The sequence below is a fragment of the Chroicocephalus ridibundus genome, chromosome 20, assembly GCF_963924245.1.
Source record: "Chroicocephalus ridibundus chromosome 20, bChrRid1.1, whole genome shotgun sequence".
Lineage (NCBI taxonomy): Eukaryota > Metazoa > Chordata > Aves > Charadriiformes > Laridae > Chroicocephalus > Chroicocephalus ridibundus.
Window position 1 is genome coordinate 1,332,997 of NC_086303.1, and position 22,089 is coordinate 1,355,085.

At 57.7% G+C, this 22,089-nt stretch overlaps 2 protein-coding genes across 6 annotated transcripts; one reads left to right on the forward strand and one right to left on the reverse strand.

Annotated features, from left to right (window-relative positions):
* Positions 1-395: 395 nt before the first annotated feature.
* Positions 396-6,218, forward strand: TMEM9 (transmembrane protein 9). Its single transcript, XM_063356560.1, has 6 exons — positions 396-465; positions 2,578-2,679; positions 3,106-3,197; positions 3,634-3,742; positions 4,258-4,389; positions 4,908-6,218. Exons 2-6 carry the CDS (start codon positions 2,584-2,586, stop codon positions 5,055-5,057), a joined length of 579 nt encoding a protein of 192 aa, XP_063212630.1. The 5' UTR covers positions 396-465; positions 2,578-2,583; the 3' UTR covers positions 5,058-6,218.
* Positions 6,219-6,348: 130 nt separating this feature from the next.
* LOC134525573 (alpha-1,6-mannosyl-glycoprotein 4-beta-N-acetylglucosaminyltransferase-like) lies at positions 6,349-21,617 on the reverse strand. Of its 5 annotated transcripts, none has more exons than XM_063356552.1 (5): positions 21,497-21,617; positions 14,439-14,613; positions 10,173-10,304; positions 9,721-9,868; positions 6,349-8,929 (listed from the first exon to the last, which is right to left on the reverse strand). In XM_063356552.1, exons 3-5 carry the CDS (start codon positions 10,278-10,280, stop codon positions 7,785-7,787), a joined length of 1,401 nt encoding a protein of 466 aa, XP_063212622.1. In that variant the 5' UTR covers positions 10,281-10,304; positions 14,439-14,613; positions 21,497-21,617; the 3' UTR covers positions 6,349-7,784. The 5 variants fall into 5 exon arrangements, with proteins under 5 accessions (XP_063212622.1, XP_063212623.1, XP_063212624.1 ...); XM_063356553.1 differs by having other exon boundaries at positions 14,439-14,676; positions 21,497-21,546; XM_063356554.1 differs by lacking the exon at positions 14,439-14,613 and having other exon boundaries at positions 21,497-21,549.
* Positions 21,618-22,089: the final 472 nt, after the last annotated feature.

Consider the following 22,089-nt stretch of genomic DNA (forward strand, 5'->3'; position numbering starts at 1 on the left):
GGGCACCACTGCAGCCTGGATTTTCCCCTTTGATGGACACAGCATCACCTTTGGTGTGAACAGGGCGAGACCAGCTGAGGAGAGCAGGGCCGGCAGGGCAGAGCCCGCTCTGAGGGAGAACGGGGCCCTCTCGGGGCTCAGCCCCAGGATGGGGCTGCCAGGCCGGCCCTAGGCCTAGTCCGCCTAACACCGCCCGGCGACAGGGATGCCACCCGGGCTCTCCCGGGGCCGACCACCGCCAGGGCCACCCACCCGCCGCCCCGTTCCCTCAGCTCTGAGGGCGGGAAGGGGGTGCGGACCCGCTCCTCAGGACCCGGCGGGACCACCTGCCTTCTGACTGGCCGCGGGTGCTGCCTGTCACTGCGCTTCACCTTCCGTAACCAATGAGCGCGCAGACAGCGGGGTGGGGGCGGGACTTGCAGGGGCCGGGGTTGGCGAGCGTCCCTCGCCGGCGTCGCGCCGCAGGTAGGGCTGGTAGGGGCTGCAGTGGGGGCGGTCTGAGGGGAGGTCAGGCGAGGCCGGGCCAGGACCCGCTCCCTTGCCGCTTCCCGCCTCCCGGGGCCCGAGCCGTGAGGGGTCTTGCCGGGGCGGGGCCGTGGGGAAGCCCGGTGGTCGGTGGGTGGGGGCGCTCCGATAGCGGCCTGGATCAGCGGAGGCATCCCGGGAGGCCGGGTCGCTGGAGCGGGGTGGGGCTGGGTTGTGGGAGCCCCCTCAGCGCCGAGCATCGGCGGGAATTGAGGGGTGGCCGCCGGGGGAAGGCCCGCTCCGTGCGCCTGGCGTGGGACCGGGGGTCCGAGTGGGTCGGGCGGGTGTCAGGGTGGTTGGAGCCCAGCCCCCGGGCGGGGAGGTGGTGGGCGAGGTGTCGGAGCCCTCGTGGGTTTAGTATTAGGAGGGCTCCGGGTGATGTTAAAGGTGAAGAGTGGGTTGGGGGTGCTCCCGGGGAGAAGGGGCATGGGGCGGGTGGCTGCAGGGCCTCCTCGGGGTGGGGGGGGTCATGCCTGCGAGCGGCCCTGCTCTGCAGTCGTGACCCCCGAGACGCTGACCCCATGGCAGCCCCCCCGAGACCCTGACCCCATGCCAGTTCTGCTTCTCCATGGTCATTCCCAGCACTGTGGGGGTTTGGTCCAGGTTCTCATGGTATAATAGACCATGTGTTTTCCCCAGCTTTTATTAAAAATGATAGTTATGAGTTGTTCAGATGATCTGAATTTAGTTCAGCAGGTTAAACTAAATTCCAGGTCTGTGCTCCTTTGTTGAGCTAAAAATTCAAACAAGTAGTCACCCAAAGCCACTTCCAATGGGGAACGTGCACTATGCAGCTCAGATAAGTCATACATTAACTAGCATTTTTGATAAAGAGCTAAAACACTGACATGCAAGGGTGTCACCAAAGAAAACCGTTGTTTGAGGAGGTTTCTGCTAACGGGGATGCAAAGGGTTAAGAAATCCTGTGATAAGCTGATAGGACTGGAATGCGTTTTGATGGTTTTTGGCAGGTTAGCTTGTTAGAAGTAGCTGGTGTTTAGATAAAGAATAGAGGAACTTGGTGTTTGTAATCCATAAAATAGAAGAAGTAGTTACATTAATTTTCAGAGTGTTGACATAAGATAAAGCAAACAGTGATAGAATATTCCGATGATGTAAATACTAATGGAATTATGTTAGGTAATAGAGTATAAGTACCTGGAGTTAGCTGTGGGATTATGTGTGCCGTATGGAGCTGATTAGTGAAGGTCTAATTTACCTTCCCTGAATAAAGCTGTGCCGAAGTGGCTTTTCAGAGCTCTCCCCAAGGTGGCACCATGAGGCCTGCTGGGATGCCAGTGTCAATGCCAGCCTTGGTGAGACTAAATTTGCTTTTTGTGGCAAAGAAAATGAACTCATCTTCTTTTGGATTTGTGCAAACACACATCTCTAGAACAATTTTATGCATAGGGAGCACAAGGCATTCATATAATGAATTCACCAAGCTAGCAACTTGAAATAATTTTTAAAAATTAGGATTTTACTGAACAGATATCTTGGGGTAAAGGAGGTTTAGGAATCAGTAAATATTCCACCCTCTTTGCTGTAGTTCATGGCTTGGGAAAATACGCTGACCTGTTCAGAAGCAAAATTTTGAGTATTAGAAGATGATTTAACATTTATTATACAATGCAGCAGTGAGGCCTCAGTGCACTCCTTTAGTTCGCTCTTGGTCCACGGTTTGCCTGATCCTGTCTCTTTTACTGGGCAAAACTGTCAGCATCAAAATACCTGTTGCAGAGCTCCACAACAGTAAGGGAGTCACAGTTGCAGAAGTCAAATTGTAAGGAAGCCAGCAATATTTTTGCAGGACTGTGGTAGTTTGGATGCGCGGCTCTAGATGGTGGAAGCTTTTTTGAGAGGAGTGTTTCTTGAGGTCTGTGTAAAGTGTTTCCAGGAGTTTCTGACTGGCATCAGCCTTGATTCAGGGCTAAATTTCTACTTCTGGGCAAAACAGAGGCAAGTGGGCCAAAAAAGAAAGCTCAAACTAACTAGTTCTGGCTGCATTCAGCTGAGATCCTCTGTCCTGGATGTGAATTTTTGTTTTCTCAGGCTTACATGATGTTTGCCCAGTGTACCCGGAAATGTGTGAGCTCCGTGCTGCTGATCGCGCTGCTGTGCTGCATCCTTCCTCCTCCGGCACAAGCCAGCAAGGTGAGTTTAGCTTCAGACACAAGCATTGAACTGTCTGTGTGGTACAACGGAAACAAAAATGGCAGAGAAGCAACTGTTTTCTCTGGAAGTTTGTAAAGCTAAGGAGTGCGATAGCAGCTGTGTGTTTATCATGTAGAGATGTGAATGTACGTGACAGCGGCCTCTGCGCTGCCTTCTGCTGTGTTTTGGAGTTTGCATTTTAAAATGTGTGTGAAAAGTACCTGGTGTCTGGAGCAGAGGTGCTCAAGACATTTTAAAACTGTGAAGTTATTGATGTGAAAGGAGCAGAGCAGGAAGAAGAGACACGGTGTGAAATCCTCTCTCTCTTAGGGAATGTTTCGCCTTTTCCCACTGGCCTGCGTCGTGAGGGCAACAGAACTGTACGCACGTGTTCACTCACTAACCCCTCTCCTCTTGCGTCTGCAGAGCTCGGAGGACATCCGCTGCAAGTGCATCTGCCCCCCCTACCGGAACATCAGTGGGCACATTTACAACAAGAATGTGTCGCAGAAGGACTGGTGAGTTGTGGGTTGAAGTGTGAGGGGTTGCTCCATGAAAGCTGACACTCCAGAGTTTCTAGCCGGCGCTATGGAAGTAATTGCCTGCCTGGGGATTTGCAGAGGAAGCCGTTTTGGTAGGTGACGTTCAACCTGGGCAAGGGGCATTTTTTGAAGAGAGATTGAGGGATCTTGGAGGCATGATTTCTTAAGCCATGGCTCTCAGCAGAAGCAGGGTGTACCCTCCAGTCCCTTTCACCTCGACTGGATCCCTGCAGAAGGTGCTTGGACAGTCTGTCCCAGGAACTTTGGGCTAGCTAAGCTGTGAGCAGAACTTCTAAAACCAATCAGTGTTATCAGGGAAAGCTGGGACACAGAAAAAGTCACCCCAGCGTCTTTCCACAGAGCATTGGTTTCGCCTCATCCTGTTGCTGATTTTGGTTTCTTTGTGTTACAGCAACTGCCTGCATGTTGTGGAGCCGATGCCAGTGCCAGGGAATGATGTGGAGGCCTACTGCCTGCTGTGTGAATGCAAGTACGAGGAGCGCAGCACCACCACCATCAAGGTAATTGCAGGTGCTCCCTGTGGCTGGCTCCTTCTCCTTGCCATGCCACGCCATCCCAGGCACTGCTGGACTGGTGGGTTCCTGGAGAAGAGCCCAAAAAAGCAAAATAAAACTATCACAGCTAGTACACAGTGGTAGTGCCAGGGGCACCGTGTTCAAGTCAGGAGGGCTGCTGGCAGTGAGGAGCAGGCTGCACGGGAGCCCAGTCTTCTCGCTGAAGATGTGTGACAGTGCCAAGCACCTCTAAGCAGGGACCCATCTTGTTGGTCTCTTTTCACATGGAGTATGTGTCCTAAATTGGCACAGTGCAGAGAAGATCAGCACGTTTTATTGCAGTGATGGCACTTAACGTCTCATTGGCCTTCCTGCAAGTACAAGAGACCTTTTAGTGGGCAAAATTAGGAGGAGGGAAGAGATCAAACGTCAGGAGCAGCTGTGAAGGGAGCTTCCTGGCCTCTGTGGTGCTTCTTATCTATGCTATTGATCCTTTTCCACTCTGCTGTCCTTAACTGCAGGTGATCATCATCATTTACTTGTCTGTGGTGGGGGCACTGCTGCTTTACATGGCTTTCCTTGTGCTGGTGGACCCTCTGATCCGGAAGCCAGATGCTTATACCCAGCCCCTGCACAATGAGGAGGAGAATGAGGTAAGACTGTGCTGCTGGTGCACGTGGGTGGCTGTGGTAATGGTGGAGACAAGGTGGTGGGATGGCAAGAGAATGGCTGACAGGGAAACAGTGACCTCGTCCTTGTCTCCTTTGGTCCAGTATGGGACCAGCACTGTTGCTTTTGGGGCACTTACCACAAGTAAACATTTAGGCACAAATCTGTGCAGATCATGCTGAAGTTTGCTTTAGCACTGCAGCTCCTTGCAGACTCCTAGCAGTGGATTTCCAGCAGACGTTTAGACCTAAAGCAGTTTCTCTCCTGAAGGATTTTTTTTATTTGGGGCCTGTGACTTTACCGTGGGTGGTCCCCCAGTGCAAGCTTTGCATCTGGAGTTGGGGGACTGGTGTTGAGGAGCTCTGAAAATGCGGTTCTTTGTCAGGACAACTCAAGCCTTGAATTGCTCCTTCAGTGGAAATTCCTCCCAGAGTTGAGCTGTCACCGTCTGTGTTTGGGCTGGGCCTGCCTTAGTCTCTTTCACTGTTTCTTTCTGTTGCAGGATGCACGTTCCTTGGCCGCAGCCCCCACCCCATCTGGCGCTAGAGCCAACACGATGCTGGAGAGGGTGGAGGGGGCCCAGCAGCGCTGGAAGCGCCAAGTGCAGGAGCAGAGGAAGACAGTTTTCGACCGTCACAAGATGCTGAGCTAGATCTTCGCTGAGCTATGCGGCACCGCTTCCCAGGAGACAGGGTAGCTCTGCTGGTCGAGATGGACAGCAAGTCATCCTTAGGACATCCGTGGTGTTTGACTGAAAGCTCTAACCCTCTCTGTTATACCGTCTTCATAGAGAGAAGCAGACCAAAATGCTTGCCTCTGGGTTTGTCCCCCTGCCCTTTCCCCCTCAGCCCAGAGGCTCCTTACCCCTTGCCCGGCTGAGATCCGCGCTGATCGTTAGCCCCGTGGCTGCATGTAAATGGTGGGTGGGAGGCAGGTATTCACGGGCTGACTCGAGTTGGGGGCTGCAGCTCCAGTGCGCTCTGCTCGGCGGGACCCCGCGGGCACCACTTGCTGGGACTGAGTCTCCATCAGCCCACCCCCGCATCAGAGACTGGGGTCTCGGTACGGAGTGGTGGAAGCTGGCTGAATCTTCCTGGGATAAAAATAGTGGGATAATTTTTATGTGGGATAGATTATGGGGCACTCCTCCAGGATGAAGAAGCCGGCTCCTCCTCCAGTTTGCACCGATGTTATTTGGGCGTCGTAGTGCTGAGATAAGTGCATTGCATAGGAAGGAGGAGGAGGGGGTTCCCTGCCAGTGGTCAGCTGCTGCTTGCACTTATCCTGGTGTAAACTGAGAGGATTTCCAGTCTGTATTCAATGGACTTTGTCCAGATTTACACCAGCATAACTGGGATTTCGGCTTGTTTCTGTGCAGGTGAATATCACAGAACTGATTAGCACAGTCACAAGTAAAAGACCAACAGGTAAAAGGTGGATTTACGTTTATATCTTTTCCTGCTTTAGTGGTGGATAAAAACATACTGGAGAGAAAGCTTTCCGTTTGTACCCGCGTTAGTAACCCCTGATGCTCTCACAGTGTGGTCAGGGGCATTTGTGTCCAAGAGAACTGGGGCAAAGGCTCTACTGGAGCACTGTAAACACTTGTCTGGGTCTTGGGGCCCTGGAAGAGGGGACACTTGTGCTACTCAAAACACTCCGAGAGCTCTGACTGTGCTTGGGCTGTGTGGAAAAAAACTGAATTGATTCTGCAATGTGTATATTGATCCCACTGAGAACACTGATAACGACAGGAAGGTGCTGGAGTTTATCGTGTAACATCTCTGTATTAAATGCAGACAAACATCTATTACGTGGCTGGCTTTTTTTCAGGGAAAAGTCTCATCAAACCAGGTCTGGCGCTCCCAGCACTGAGTGGCTGCTCTCCAGACTTCCTTCCAGTGCCCAGCAGGCAAGTTGATGCGGGACCTTGAGACTGAGCTGTGGTTACGGCACTGAGGTGTTTCAGCCCTGCAGGTGGGTCCCCTGGCACTGATTTGTGCTTGTCTGTGCTTGAAGGGTGACTGTCCTGCTCCGGGAGAGCCGGGCTTTAAATACTGGCAACCCAGCGCAGTGCTGCTTGGCACAAGTTAGTGACAAACTGCTCCAAGCTGTCTTGCAGGAAGGCTGAGCAGATCAGAATTCCTCCTTGCTTGTTGAAAGCTGAGCAATTGTTGCGAAAAGCCTAACTGGGAGAGGTGCCGGTCACCGCCTTGCGTACTGGTGCCAACAGCTTGTGATGGAGCTGACTGGAGGGACCCAGCCCTCCAGGCTCATCGTGCCAGACAAACTTGAACAGAAGCTGTTGGAGGGCTTTGTCCCTGCACCCTGGTCACCCTCCAGCATCTAACCGGGCTAAAAGGTACCCAGAGCTTCACATTATGACATTTTCCTTTACTCGTCCTTGTTCCATGGTGTGCAATCATTGGACCTTTCTCCACAGAGGCTGTGGAGTCTCCTGCTCTGGAGATATTCAAACCCACCTGGACGCGTTCCTGTCCAACCTGCTCTGGGTGACCCTGCTTTGGCAGGGGGTTGGACTGGATGATCTCCAGAGGTCCCTTCCCACCCCTACAATTCTGGGATTCTGTAATTCTCCCCCTCTTAAAGAACCCCATCTTCCCTGACTTTTCCTCTTGGGGTGAATCCGTCTTGGACACAGGGTGTGATCCCTGGGAACTGCAGCCCCCTGAGAGGGGGAGAATCTATTTGAAGGGTCTGAACAGAAGCGGTGAGTGGACGAGAGCTGCTGTGGCTGTGTGGGGACTGAGCTGGTGCGATGGGTCCATCTGGTGGCCGGTGCCCCTCTGATCAGCACCGAGACATCAGCGATCACCAGTGGTGGGGGTCCTGCTCCCAGCTCCCTGTGGCCCTGATCATGGGTGAGGGGTTTGGTGAGCAGCACCCCCGTATCTTCCCCTGGCCCCTCCAGGGACAGCTTGAAAATGGGATAGGAGAGGGAAAGTCTGCACGTTGGAATCGGTGGGTTAGAAATCTCAGATGGGGAGGGGGTGATGGGGAGAGGTTGCAAAAAATGCCACTGCCTGGTTAATCGTTTGGATTGTTAATTAGCCGATTAGCTTTGTCCTGTACACCATCCTCCCTGGGAGGAAATGTTTTCTGTTGCTCGGCCTGAAATTCCCAAGCCTCTGCTCCTCCTACGCCCCCAGCGTTCTCGTTGCTCGCTGGAGCATCCCCCAGGCAGGCACGGGCTGGTGGGCCCTGCTCCCGGCCCATCCAGGTCCCGCATCCCTTCGGAGACAGGTGTCAGCACCAGCGGGAGTCAATAATTTAACTCCTTATCAAAAAAGGAAGTGAGAAAAATAAAGGAACTCTTAGTACAAAATCCAGCCACTTTGGCAACCTGCCACATCCCGGCTCAGCTGCCTGCCGTGGTCCAGATGTCGATGCTCCGGATGATGAGCCACTCGCTCTGGTCCCGGGTGACTCGGATCCTCACGCACTCCACGGGGCCGGGCAGGCCCATCTCCAGCCCCCGCCGCTCCAAGGTCCCCTTCTCGAAGGTGCCCACGGTGGTGTAGGCAGAGCAGTCCTGGCCATCGGCCTGCCGCTGCCGGCCCAGCTCCAGCACCCCTGCATGCAGGAAATCCCCCTGGCGCTCCTCGGAGCCCGTGCGCACCCGCACACGGGTGACATGAGCCGGCTGCTGGAAGATGATGGAGAAGACGCTGCCGGCTGCTGGGTCTTTCCCCCAGAAATACCCCTCTGCTGTGCTGTAAGCCTTGAGGGGCTCGTAGTTCTCGAAGACGGACATGCTGGTGAACAAGACTGCTGGTGGATTGTCCGGAAGGTCCAAGGCATCGGCCTGGAACTCATCGTCCTCCAGCCGGTTGATGGTGCCCTGGAAGGAGGAGTAGAGGCCCATGTGCTGGAAGAGGGAGGGCTTGAAGCGGATGACGTCCTTCTGGGTGAGCAGGAGGCGGAAGTGGACCAGCAGCCAGTCGCAGGGCATCTCCTGGTAGAAGAGGAGGAGGAAGCGAGCCAGGCGAGGAAGGTCACTGGAGCGATAGAGCTTACCGATGTAGCCCAGCTTGGAGAACTCAAGGGTGGCCCAGTTGGAGCCTTCCTGAGAAGCCAGTGCCTTGCGGATGGCCGTCAAGAAGGACTTGGCGGACCACACGTCATCCTCAATCATCAAGTAGTAGGAGGACAGGTTGGCGGCAAAGGCAAAGAGGAAGGCGTAGTCCACATTCTGCTTGGACCTGAACCTCACCCGCTCCTCTGGGTCATTGTAATTTCTCTTAAGGCCCTCAAGGGTGGGGTAAAACTCGTGGGGAGCGTGGATAAGCAGGAGCCGTCCCAAGAGGATGTGGTGAGCAAACTTGTGGGCGATGTTGGCGGCCACACGCATGTTCCACGTGGGGTCCGTGTCAGCCAAATGCACCACCACTACCATATCCTGCAGCTCCTCCTCCGTCGACTGCTTGAAGAGGGACTGGAGTGTGGCTGGGAGGTAGTAGCCACGCGGCCGCCGCACCGACGCCAAACCCACTGCCAAGAATTCTGCAAGGCAGAGGAAAGGCATTAGCTGGGGTGTGTCATGGTGAGCTTTTTCCCTGCAAGCCACAAGGAGGGAGCTCCAAAAAGCTCTCCACATGGCCAACCCACACAGTTATGGCCCCATGTCCAAAGTCAGCAGGTCCTTTCTGAAGCTGAGGCCCCCAGCATCTCAGGAAGTGCCCAAAGGGCAAGTAAAGGCCAGGATGAGAAGTCAGGGGCTCCTCTGAAGAAGAAATATTTGGGGAAAACATCCTAAAAGAAGCAAAACTTGGGGAAGGAACTGTGCAGAGACAGTCTACGGGGCAGGGATGGTTCCATGGCATGGCTGCACATCCTGGAAGCATGCCCGAACCTACTCCAAACCTCGTGGAGATGCAACCACACCGGGATGAGGCCTCCTCCTGCCCTCCCCGCAGCCCAGCTGTGGTAGCATTTGTTCAGCTTCTCTGTAGCTTCGGGTTTGTGCAGCACCGTGTGCGTACAGGACGTCTGGTTTTGGCATGGACTCACATGGGGCTGCCCTGAGCTCCTTCCCATGGTGTTTGCGTGAGAATTGCTCTTCATGCACCCGTCCGAGAGCTTGACCCACATCTCTCACACTACGCGATTGCCCCGGTGGTCCAGCCTCACCATCTCTATCTTCCTAAGTGGAGAGCAGGAAAGTCTGCCCCAGGGAGATGGGTCTGTCCCAAGGTGCAGCAGAAGCAAGGACCACACCTGGAGCACGCTGACCTTCCTCCACCCCTCCATCTAATCCCCAGCCCTGCTCAGTTCGGAGTCCCGGAGCCACTCACTTTTATGGGGTGACAGGGAGCCAGCGAGGAGGTGGTAGGAGACATTGTGGAGTGCGGAGAAGTCATCCATGTCCCGGAGGATGCGCTGGGCTCCTGCTGGCTGCAGCATCTGCAGGACCCTGTCTGGGGCCAAGCCCTTAAGCTCCGCCTGGATGGGAGCCGCAGGAAACCACATCAGACCCCAGAGCACCATGGACACGCGTGAGCAAGGTGGGGACAAGGGGGGACCCAGAAATGAGGGGGAGCCCCTGTCCTGCCCTCCCAGCTCCTGGATCGGGAGATTCCCAGGTGCGCAGGGCAACCACAGGGAGAGGAGAAGGCAGAGCTGGGGTTTGGGGGTGACACGGGGCAGGGAAGGGAGCAGAGCTGGGGCTGGGGTCCCTGTGGGGCAGGCAGGGATGGAGGATGCTCCAGCAGCCCCTCACGCGGGACATCACCGGTGGGGGACTCACCTCCAGGGGATCTTCTTCCTGCCGGCTGTCCCCATGGAGGAGGAGGAGGAGGAGGAGGAAGGAGGCTGCAAGAGCAGCCGTGAGGGAGCGCTTCAGGGAGCATCGCATAGCACCGGGCCGGCACGCTGGGGCCTGCGGGAGGAAGGGGTGCGTTGGGTCAGGGCACAGAGCAGAGCAAACCCCCATCCCCTGGCCAGGACGGTGGGGGCGGTACCTGGATGCACCCCCGGGGCTGCCCCCTCTGCCCAGAGCACCTGGGGGTGGCCATGGGGCATCGGGTGGCACCCGGGCACTGTCCCCTTTGGGCAGGCAGGGGCAGGACACCCCAACCCAGCCAGGAAAAAAAAAAAACATCCAGGTAGAAAGTGCACCCCGGCAGCCCTGCCAGCACCCCCAGCTGCTGCAACACCCCGCGCAGCAGCCCCCGCAGCCAGAGGCAGAAGAAACGCAGGTGACACACGCCTCGGGGAAGACTTTGGGGTTGGGTGGCACTTCAGGAACAGTCACCAAGAGCTTGGGACTTGGCACCGAGCCCTGGGAAACGCTCGGGTCTCAAAGGAGCCCGGGCTGCTCTTCCAGCGCGGCGAGGATGAAGCAAGTCCCCCAGCCCCTCCTGCCCGCTCTGCTCCCCGCCTGCCCCCCGGCAGCCGCCGTCGCCCCGTCCCAGCCACGGCCCTTGCGTGGTAGGACACGAAAGCCGTCCCCGAGGGGGGAGAGCATCACCTTCAGGGAATTTGTACTGCCCTTGAGATACTTTGCCTTGTAGCAGAGGCGTGGCAGGAGGCTAAAAGGCTCCTGTGTTTGCCTGGGGTTTTTCCACTATAAATACGACCGGGTCTGCCCTGGAAAAGGGGAAAGTGCAGAGCAATCCGTGCCCAGCCTAGCGGGGCAGAAACAGCCCCATCCAAACTGCTCACAGCGCGGCCGCTTGTTTGGGTCAAAGCGCCTTTGACTGCAGCCACGTGGAGGAAAAGCCCTCCCAAGCCGTAAAATAAAACGCCGAGAAAGCTGCCAGCGTTCCCGAACGAAGGCTGGGCTTTACCCGCGACTTCGCCTTAAATACACCACTGCATCGACTGCCGCCGCGCAGCGGATGCTCCCGGCCCGCCCACGGTCCCCAAACAGCAGAGGCCGGTGCAGCACCTCTGTTGCCACCATCCTGGATCGTGTGCTGGGCTTATTTTAAGCAGAAAACTCCTGTTTTCCAGCCCAAAAGTCCTTTGGGGACTCTGTTAGCACCTCAGTGGGCTGGTGCTCAGCAGGTCCCCCCACGTGCCGTCCTTGCCCCACCGACCTCACTCCGGAACGTTGCTCGTTATCACCAGGAATGTTAGTCAGAGATAAGCAGTTAGAGGGAGCGCGGGGGCGAGCGAGACCCATCTTGGCCAAGGAGAGCAGAGGAGCTGCCTCCCGCGCGGGAACCCAGGGGTGGCGGGGAAAGGGGGTGCAGGAGCCTGAGCTCCGGTTAGCGCTGGTTCCTCGAAGCACTCGGAGGGACAACGAGCTCCTGGAGCTGCTTAAAAATCGCTGCCCAGGTCACAGCAGAGTGGGGAGAACCGGGGGTGCTCACGGCCATGGGTCAAGCCCTCTGGCCAGCTCCACCCAGAGCCCCCCCGGCCTGTCCTTGCCCCGCAGCGATGGGGGCCCGGGCTGCTCGGGAGCAGCTTTAGGGGCCCATCGCAGCCCACAGGGACATCACGCCGTGAGCCACCCTGGAAGTGGATTTCCAAGCCCAGACCTCCAGGATCTGAGGCCACGGGGTGAGCTGGGAACGGCGAGGTTTGGCGGCCGGCCACGCACCGGGCTGGGCGTACTTCTACTCTGGGTGGCCAAAGGTTTTTCTGGCAGCCGGGAGGGCAACTGGCTGCCAGCGGCCCATCCTGGGTGGAAAACGAGGTGCTGCTGAGCACCCCCAGCTCCCGCAGGCAGCGCTTTCCCCCACGGAGCGGGAGCAGGGAGCCCGTGGGGAACGGGGGGAGTCGCACACACCTCGCCCCTCCGGCATCGCTCCGCATCGCAGGCTTAACAGACCAGAAGATAACGAACGCAGACCCATAATTAGCCCCCGAATTGGGCTTTGGATTTTTGCATCCGTGTTGAAACAAAGCAGCCCAGCGAAACGGGCACAACCAGGGGCCATGCCACCGTGGGCACACCACCGGGATGCAGCAGTCTCCCAGCTCCTCCGCGGAGCATCCCTGCCCCAGCACCTTCCCCACAGCTCAGCCCCCTGCTGGGGACGTCCCCAAAAGCCACCCTTCTGTGGGGCCATCGGGCCGGTGGCCAGGAGCAGCTGGCTGCTAAAAGCCGCTCGCCCAGAGCCAGACAAACTCCTCCGCTTCGTTAGGAGACTCCTGGCCAAATGGACTGCGTGACGCAGCAGCCGTGACTCAGTCCGGCGGCGGAGGGGGAAGAAGGACGAGTGAACACACGCCTCGGTCCCGCGGGGCTGCGAGGAAGGGCCGGATGCTCCCCCCGCACGGGCGCCTCCAGCTGCTTCCCCGGCACTGGGGAGCGCGGGGCTGTTTGCACGGGCCGGAGGGGAACAGCCAGGGCTCAGCATCCCGCTGCCAGGGGCGCCTTTCCATGCTGGGGGAAACCGAGGCACGGAAAAAAGGCTGAGCATCACCCAGCGGGGTAAGCGCCAGGTCTCCGGCATCGCGGAGATGCAGGAGATGGGGAAGGGGTCCCCGGGATGGAGAGGGGCAGGGTGTAACCCAGCGCCAGAAATCGCCGCTCGCTCGGGTGGAGGATTTGGCAAACTTTTGCAGCAGAGTGTCCCTGATGGGCAAATCGTGGCCGTTTGGGGCTGCGTGGGACAGGGTGCTCCTGGCCCCCCTGGGAGCCAGCCCAGGCTCTGGCCCCCCGCTCTGTGTGTGTCTCCGCTCCACGGGTCGTCCCTCAGGGAGGAAGGAGGGGAAAAGCTGCGTTTCAGCAGCGCAGGACTCCGGGAGCCGAAGTTTTAGGTCAACCCAGGTCTCCTCCAGCCCCACAGCATGGGGGGGTCTCTGCGGGCAGCTCGGTAAGGGGACACTTGGGTCTGACCCGGTCCCCACAGCCCGCCATCCCTGCCCTCACTCCCTCCCCGGGTCCCCAGGCAACCCTGGCTCAGGGCACCCCTTTCCCGTGCAGCCCCGTCCCGTGACGCCGCTGGGATGGCTCATGCCCAGCACCGCTCCGGACGCGCCCACCGAGGCGGCAGAGACTTACGGGGTGCACGGCAGCCCGGTGCGTGGGTGCGCGGGGGCGGCAGCCAGGCAGCCTCGCCGTCTCGCCGGGGTGCTCGGTCCTGGCAGCTTCCCCAGGGCTGGCCGGACTCTGGTTTCTCGCTCGGCAAAGCCCCACCCCGAGTCCTCGCCTGCCTCCCGCAGAGGAGGAGCGTCCGCTGGCGTCCTCTGCCCCACGCCAGCGAGTGCTCGGTGAACCAGCCGGGCTGGCGGGGACCCTGGGTGGGATGCGACGAAGGGCCCCCCGCTCCCCGCTGCAGGGCTTAGGGCAGCCCCAGCCTTCCCCCTGGACCGGGCATCCCGCGATGGCATCGGCTGTCTCCCACCCACCCGCCATCCCCATCGGCAGCCCCAGGCACTAACCCCGCGGGCTCTGTGCCCCTGCATCCCAAACTCCCGTGCAAACCTGCCACTTTGGTGGCACCGGGGTGAAAACGCATCTTGTGCTGAGCTGGGGCGCTGGTGACACAGAGTCGTCGTGTTTTTTCATCCCCGTTTATTTCCCCATTTATTTTCTGCTGAGCTGACAAAAACCTCCGGGGCTGCCGAGCCAGAGCTGCACCCCCGGCACCCTGGGCCAGGGCAGAGCTGGCTGCTGGGATCCCACCCGGGATGCAGCCCCCGAGGCACCATGGGGTCCCCGCAGACCCCAGCTCCTCGCTGGAGCGTTGGGCATCGCAGCCGCGGCGCGGGACTCAGCCCCTTCCATCCCCATGAGCCAACGTGGGCCGTGTGGGGCCCTTCCCATGGCCCAGTTTGTCCCCAGCTCCTCCACCCTCCAAGCCCCATTTCTGCCCCATTGACTCCCTCCTCCAGACCCCCAGCAGGAACGTGGCCCCAGCAGCCCAGAGCACCCACCACGAGGTGTCCAACGGCATCACTTGCGCCCAGCTCAGAGCCAGGTGCTCCTCCACATCCCCTCCGGACGCGGCAACTCACCCACGGCATCCAAATGGATCCATCCCATCCTCCCCGTTCACCCACACAGAACCGCGGATCCCATTCCCCTCCTCTCCTCGCTGGCCTGGACCTCTCCTACCTTCAGGAAGGCCCCAACGTCTCTTCCCGGGCTCCGTCTTCTGCAAATCCCCCCCGACGCCTTCCAGCCCCGGCTGCGCACCGGGGGTTCAGATGGAACCGCCAGACTCAGTCACAGCTGCGAGGACAAAGGTGGCCGCGGAGAGAAAAGGTAGGGCAGGAAGCAGGCGATGGCGCTGGGAAGGAGAGGAAGAGACGTCCGCAGGCTTCCGGAACCGCTGGCTTTCGCTTTTCCCCTGCTGTTTAATTTTTAAATCTATAAATTGCCATCATGGGATGCCAGTGGCTCTGTCCCCGTGGGGTCGTAGGGAGCTCAGTGGGGATGCCCTGCCCGCAGCCGAGCAGGGCTGGTCCGGTATTCGCACCCGGGCAGGGGCTGGGAGATGCTGGGGGGGGGTCAAGGGAGCCCGGACGGTGCCTTGTGCTGTTTAGTTGCCCAAGGCAAGGAAGGGACGTGGGGCTCGGTGGCTCACGTGGGATGTCGAAATGACCGGAGCAGCTGCAGGATGGGGAGGGCTTTTCTCACCACAGGTGCCCCATGACCCCCATCCCTGCGCAGGAAGGAACCGGGGCTTGGTCCTTCCTGCCCTCACAGGAAGGAAGGGGAGGGGGGGGGGTCCCCCTGGGGTCCCCAACGCTCGTGGGTGCGACAGGCAGCCCCACCGCAGAAACAGCCTTTCGGGGAACACAGGGCACTGCCACGGGGTGCCTCAGAGCCACCAGACCCCCCCCTTCGGTCCCCACACACCATCTCAGGGTGCAGAGCCAGGGCAGGATTGGACCCTCTCCAGGCACATCCATGAGCCTGCCCGGACCGGGAAGGAATCCACAGCCAGGACACGGCCCCCAGCGCCCACCGCCGTGTGCTCCTGCGTCCTCTTGCCCTCCAAGCAAGTCCCGCAAGCCCAGCCTGAGCCAGCCCTTCCCCTCACCCCCTTGCGCCATGGGAGAAATCCCAAATGCCGGTTGGGGTGCTGGAGAGGGGCCCCTCCACCCGTCCCCCCCCTGCGGGGGCCAGGGCACGGCCTCAGCCCCCAGGGACAGCCGGGGCCCTGGCACCCAGAGCCACTCACAAACCCCCCTCTGGCCCAAAACTGGGTGCTCACACTTTCTGCTTGCTGAATAATAACAATAAAATAATAATAATAATAATAATAATAATAATAATAATAATAATAATAATAATTTTGCCTGAGGAATAGAGAGCTGGCTTAAATGGGGCTAAAAAGCACATCTTTGTCCCTTCCAACCGAAATACTCTATTTTATTTTCACTTGTTCTTGGCATAAACTGGACAAGAGAGAGAAGCCGCAGGTGCAAAGGCTGTTTTGAGATGGGCACAGACCCGGGATGGCGGGGACAGGGAGGACCGGTCCCCCCCAGGCACAGACCCAGGACGGAGAGGACCAGTCCCCCCAGCCGGGGCCGGAGCCCAGCACCGGGGTGGGACGGGCACAAGGGGACCCACCGCAGGCACCGGCCGCCCTCCCCGCAGCACCCAGCCCTCCCCTGCCTCGGCTCCATCCGACACCCGATCCCCTAGGGTGAGGGCAGGGTGGTGGCCGAGCCTCCATGCTTCCCCTGGGGAAACCGGAGAGCCGTGCCGGATCCGCTTACGGCCCTTCCATTATTCAGGAGCCCGAGCAGGACAAAGCGGAGGTAAAACAGGGCCCCGCGCAGCTCCGAGGCTCCGGCCATGGCGATGCCAACCTGGGGCTCCGTTTCCACACCGCCGGGGACCCGTTTGAGTCGCATCCTACAGGAAAGACTGATCACCTCACACCAAACCGCAGCCGCTCCTGCCCGGAGCCCTGGCAGGGACCGCAGAGACCAGTTATGTCCCAGCCTCGCTGCGTCCCACCCCTGGGGAACACGGAAAAGGATCTTTTTGGCAAGCGGCCTTCAAGAGAGGCTGGGCTTGGGGGGCACGGGGTGGAAACCCCTCCTGCGTGGGGCTGAGGTCGGGCCAGGAGCCACTCACATCACTGAGCAAACCTCACCACGGGCTTCCCGCGCTCCGGGAAAGGCAGGAAGGGGAAAACACGGTGTCCTGCAAGCGGAGCCCAACCCCCGCAGCATCCCTGTTCCCCCCGCCGGCCTCCCCACGGGGATGGCAACAGGTCCCCGGTCCCCGGTCCCCGCCAGCGCTGCACGGCTCCCTCGCTCCGCTCATCGCAAGGTTTGCTGCTTGCAAAGGAGAAGATTGAAAATCTATGTTTTATACGTTTCGGCCTTGCAAAACAGCGCCAGGCTGCAGGGTGTGCCCTACCCTCCTGTATTTAGACTAGACATCAGGACAAAATTCTTTACACTGAGGGCGGTGAGCCCCTGGCCCAGGTTGCCCAGAGAAGCTGTGGCTGCCCCATCCCTGGAGGGGGTTCAAGGCCGGGTTGGACGGGGCTTGGAGCAACCTGGGCTGGTGGGAGGTGTCCCTGCCCAGGGCAGGGGGGTGGACCTTTAAAGGTCCCCTCCCACCCAAATCACAGGTTCTGTGACTCTTATGCCAGTAGCGGACGGCAGCGGTGAGCACACCTGTGGGAGACGGACCCAGGTAGAGGAACTCCTCCGCTTGGTGCCAGAGCTCCAGGAGGAGGGCAGCAGGGTGAGGAGGATGGGGGGGGAACAAGAGAGAGACAGAGCACTGGAATCGCACCCTCCCTTCCCTGGGACAGGCCCGGCAGGCAGCCAGGACACGTGATGTGGAGGATCCCCTCTCCTCTCTCCGCCTGCCTGGACACGGTGACTTAAGGGATAGAGGACAATGGTGACAAGACGCAGAAGGGGCGTCTCCTCTGTGACTGCCCCACCGTCCCCAGTGCCCTCGCGTAATGGGTACAAGGCTCTGCAAGTGGAACCAAACAACGGCGAGGAGGACGGTTCATCCAGGCTCAGAGATGTCGCCTACACCCTGCGTCAAAACCGCTTCCATAAAGAACGAAAGACCGGCCGTTGTCAAAGGAGACTCCCTCCTGAAGGGAACAGAAGGCCCGCTGTGCCGACCAGACCCGCTCCTCAGGGAAGTCGCTGCCTCCCCGAGGCCTGGGTTAAAGACGTGAAGAGAAAGCTTCCTTCCCTGGTACGGCCCTTGGATATTGTCCTTTATTGATTTTTCAGGTAGCCAGCAATGAAGTTGCAACAAGAAGACAGTGGGCGATCAAGAGAGACTTTCAGGGCCTTGGGACAACCGGTTAAAGGATTGGGAGCACAAGTCGTGTTCTCCTCCGTCCTTCCAGTTGCAGGGAACGATGAGGGAAGAAAGCGGAAGACCCATCCGATCGGTATTGGCTCCGAGCCTGGTGTCACTGGCAGAATTTTGAGGTCTCTGATCATGGGTCAGTCGACACGACACCAGGGCTGCTGGTGACGGACGGGGTGCGCCTGTCTCCGAGGGGGAAAGGATCTTTGCGCAGGAGTTGGCAGGGCTCATCCAAAGAGCTTTAACGCAGATTTGAAGGGGGAAAGGGGTAAAACCAGGCTCGCTAGAGATGGGCCTGGGGGTGGCACGGCAGCGTGTGAGGGACGGTGTACCCACAGGGTCCTTCGGTCTGCTGTCCCAGTGGAGGCAGGGGACAGAGATCCACGCAACAGTGAAGACGCAAGGGTTATTGATGTGCCAGAAACCACAGAAGCGCCTGAGAATGGTCACATCGGAATTAAGGCTTCTTCCCCCAAAAGGTGGCGGGATCAATAGCCCAACTGAAGCGCACCTACGCCAACATGCACAGGCAACAGTCCGGAGGAGCTGGAAGCCATTGTGCAGCAGGAAACCCATGATATAGTTGCCGTCACAGAGACATGGCGGGAGTGAAGCCATTGGATGGGTAGAAACTCTTCAGAAGGGACAGGCAAGGGAGGAGAGGCGGGAGGGTGGCCCTGTATGTTTGTCTAGAGCTTAATGACAGTGACGACAGGGTTGAGTGTTTACGGGTAAGAACCAGGGGGAAGGCCAACAAGGCAGATATCATGGCGGGAGTTTGTCATCGACCGCCCAACCAGGACGAAAAGGCAGACTAAACATTCTATAAGCAGCTGGGAGAAATCTCACAATCGCTAGCCCTTGTTCTGAGGGGGGGCTTCAGCCTACCAGACATCTGTTGGAAACACAATACAGCGGAGAGGAAACAGTCCAGGAGGTTCCTGGAGCACGTTGAGGAGAACTTCCTGACACAGCTGGGGAGGGAGCCGACCAGGGAAGGCGCCTCGCTGGACCTGCTGCTCGTGAGCAGCGAAGGACTTGTGGGGGATGTGACGGTTGGAGGCCGTCTTGGGCACAGCGACCACAAAATGATAGAGTTGGCAATTCTTGGAGAAGCAAGGAGGGAGGTCAGCAGAACTGCCACCTTGGACCTCCAGAGGGCGGACTTTGGCCGGTTCAGGAGCCTGGTTGACAGAGTCCCTCGGGAGGCAGTCCTGAAGGGCACAGGAGGCCAGGAAGGCTGGACTTGAAGATTTCATCAAGAAGGAAATGTTAAAGGTGCAGGAGCTGGCCACCCCCACGTGCCGAAAGACGACCTGGTGGGGAAGACGACCAGCCTGGCTGAACAGAGAGCTTTGGGTGGAACTCAGGAAAAAAAAAAAAGTTCATGACCTTTGGAAGAAGGGCCAGGCCACTCACGAGGACCACATGGATGTCATGAGGTATTGCAGGAAGAAAATTAGAAGGGCCAAAGCCCCAACTAGAACTTAAATCCTGATACTGCCATAAAAGACAATGAAAAATGTTTCTATAAATACATTCACAACAAAAGGAAACTAAGAATCTCCATCCTTTATGGGATGCAGGGGGAAACAGAGTGACCAGGGCTGAGGAAAAGGCTGAGGTACTTTATGCCTTCTTTGCCTCAGTCTTTAATAGTAAGACCAGTTATCCTGCAGGTTCCCAACCCCCTGAGCTGGAAGACAGGGATGGAGAGCAGAACGAACCTCCCATCATCCACGGGGAAACGGTGAGGGGCCTGCTACAGCACCGAGGCACACACAGGTCTATGGGGGCAGATGGGATCCCCCCCAGGATACCAAGGGAGCTGGCGGAGGTGCTCACCGAGCCACTTGCCATCATCTATCAGCCGTCCTGGCTCACCTCCAGTTGACTGGGGGTTAGCAAACGTGACGTCCACCTACAAGGGGCCAGAAGGAGGATCTGCGGAACTACAGGCCTGTCAGTCTGACCTCTGTCTGGAGCACAAGGAGAAGGGGCTGGAGAACTTCTGAGGAGCGCTGAGGGAGCTGGGGGTGTTCAGCCTGGAGAAAAGAAGGCTGAGGGGAGACCTTCTCGCTCTCCAGAGCTCCCTGAAAGGAGGGGGTAGCCGGGGGGGGGTCAGGCTCTTCTCCCAACGAACAGGCCACAGGACAAGAGGAAACGTCCTCAAGTTGTGCCAGGGGTTTAGGATGGATATTAGGAAAAATTTCTTCACCGAAAGGATTATCAAATATTGGAACAGGCTGCCCAGGGAAGTGGTTGAGTCACCATCCCTGGAGGTCCTGAAAAGACACGGAGATGTGGCACTTAAGGACATGGCCTAATGGGGGTCTTGGCAGCGTTACGTTAACGGTTGGACTCAATGACCTTAAAGCTCTTTTCCAACCTAAACAATTCTATAATTCTATGGGAGAGGCACCTCTGCGGGTTAGGGGCATCTGTCCGTATTGAAATACCCTTCTTTGAAACCAGCAAGTCTGTTGGTATCAGGAAACATCCCATCCACCTGCTTCCTGCCATTCCAGCCTGTGCCGCCAGCTCCGGCCACGCCGCTCAAGAACCAGCTGCCCAGGAAGAGTCACGGGGCTGAAGGGTATTTGCCATCTGGAGCGGATGCTGCTGGAGTACCCCTGCCCCAGAACATTAAACATATCCTGGACATGCCACATGCCTGATTAGACCATATTCCTGCTTTCGCAGATGTCAGAAAGACGCAGCCCTAAGATTTATTCTCTATTTCTTCAGAGAAGCAAGTGCAAGGCCCAGGCTGCTGTTCCTGACCGCTCAGTGGGCTCAGCTCTCTGCGGGTGAGGGCAGAGCTTTACAGACACCAGCCTGCTCCGTCCTGCTGCCATCCAGCCCTGAGCCGGGACCCGAACATCTCTGCCCCCACCCTCCATCCCCGTATCTCGTGCGCAGCACAAGCAGCAATCACCAGGCAGACGGCGCTGCCATCGTTGTTGTAACACAAGAGGCATTTTCAGGGTACACGGCGGGAAACACCCTGAAGCACGCTCTTCAAAGCGCCTCGGATTCTGCAGAAAACAGGCTCTGGCTGAATGAACACCGACCCAGGAGAGCGTACACCACCCAAGAAAGAGTTCTGGCCCAAGACAAGAGACAACTGCGCCAGCTGAGCACGTTTCCCTCGCTAAACTCCAGTGGAGAAACTCCCCCCCATGGCGACCGAGGAGTTGTCACTGAGCTCAGCGGTATTCAACCCCACGGCGAAGAGACAACCATTATTCACCCCTTGCCCCGGAGCAGCTTCCTCCTGCACAGGCAGCGCCGCCCGTTGCACAGCACTCGGAGGAGCGCTGCACCCGAGCACTAAACTTGCTGCCCGTCCCCTCCTGCACCTCGGAGGCCATCGCAGCTCGGACCAGGCGCCACTATCACAGGAACCAGCTTCACTGTCACAGTTATGGCACGTTTTTCTTGCCCAGTATCTCTACTCCGACTAATCTAGTTTCACAACTTGCCTGTTGGCATCGAGACGTGTTCAGCAGCAGTGAAAAAGGGAACTGGGAGGCAGTTTTCCCAAATATGTTTGTTTGACATCTACATCGCGGAGCCTCTAACGTAGATCCGAGTTTGGGGTAAATGCCCTTGGTGGTGATTTACAGTGTCAAAGGCACATGCAAGAAACTCCTCACAGGGGGATCACGGGGTATTTGCACATTGAATTCACACTGAGAGGGCAGAACTCCCTCTCCTTCCAGGAGCTTCACTAACATTATCCATAGAAAAGTGCTGTTACTGCTGCTTGCGACATGATCTAACGTGAAATAGGACTGAGCCGCTCATCATCAACAGGCAGCAAAGCTCAGCCCAGGGTTACGATTTCCACCGTTGCTCACCTGCCCTGCAGTCCCTGCTCTGCTGCCACCACTCCTCCTCGAGAGCCCCGTCTGCCCGCAGCAAGATGTTCACCCGCTGAATTAAATCTCCAGCCCAATTCATCCTGGACACCACAGCCCGGCCCAGCCTCTGTGCCCCTCTCCCTTCTCCATCAACCCAGGGCCACGGGAAATTTCAGGGCTTCTTCCTCACAGAAATTAATGTGTTTAGTCAAGAACCAGACCACTGATTGCTTCTGGGCTTTCCAGTGTCAACAGGCCAACGCCGCTCCACTGCTCTTAGAAAAGACAGAGTCAATTCCTTCACCACTGCTTCAGTTATTTTAGTTTATCCCCTCCATCTCCTCTCCCTCCATTTATCTTCTCTAAAAAGCACCTTCTGGTTTTAAAGGTTTAGATCTTCTTTTCAAAGAGGAAACACCAGTGTGAGAACTTGCAGGATCTTTACATTCAAGAAAGCCTTTTGCCTTACAAATCCTCTTTGAAATAATTCCTTTGTTTGATCATTTCTGCTTTTTTCTTTCCTTCAGCTCCTATCTGTTGGACTGTGAATTCGCATTATTGTTGATCCCTGCTGCGTTGCTTACTGCTTC

Bases quoted from the DNA above. Each gene is read 5' to 3' on its own strand.
- TMEM9 (XM_063356560.1), top strand. From the start codon at position 2,584: ATGATGTTTGCCCAGTGTACCCGGAAATGTGTGAGCTCCGTGCTGCTG. The intron at 2,680-3,105 runs GTGAGTTTAGCT...TTGCGTCTGCAG, and splicing joins CTCCGGCACAAGCCAGCAAG to AGCTCGGAGGACATCCGCTG. The intron at 3,743-4,257 runs GTAATTGCAGGT...CCTTAACTGCAG, and splicing joins GCAGCACCACCACCATCAAG to GTGATCATCATCATTTACTT.
- LOC134525573 (XM_063356551.1), bottom strand. The intron at 9,869-10,172 runs GTGAGTCCCCCA...GCTCCCATCCAG, and splicing joins AGGAAGAAGATCCCCTGGAG to GCGGAGCTTAAGGGCTTGGC. The intron at 8,930-9,720 runs GTGAGTGGCTCC...TCTGCCTTGCAG, and splicing joins CTCCCTGTCACCCCATAAAA to AATTCTTGGCAGTGGGTTTG.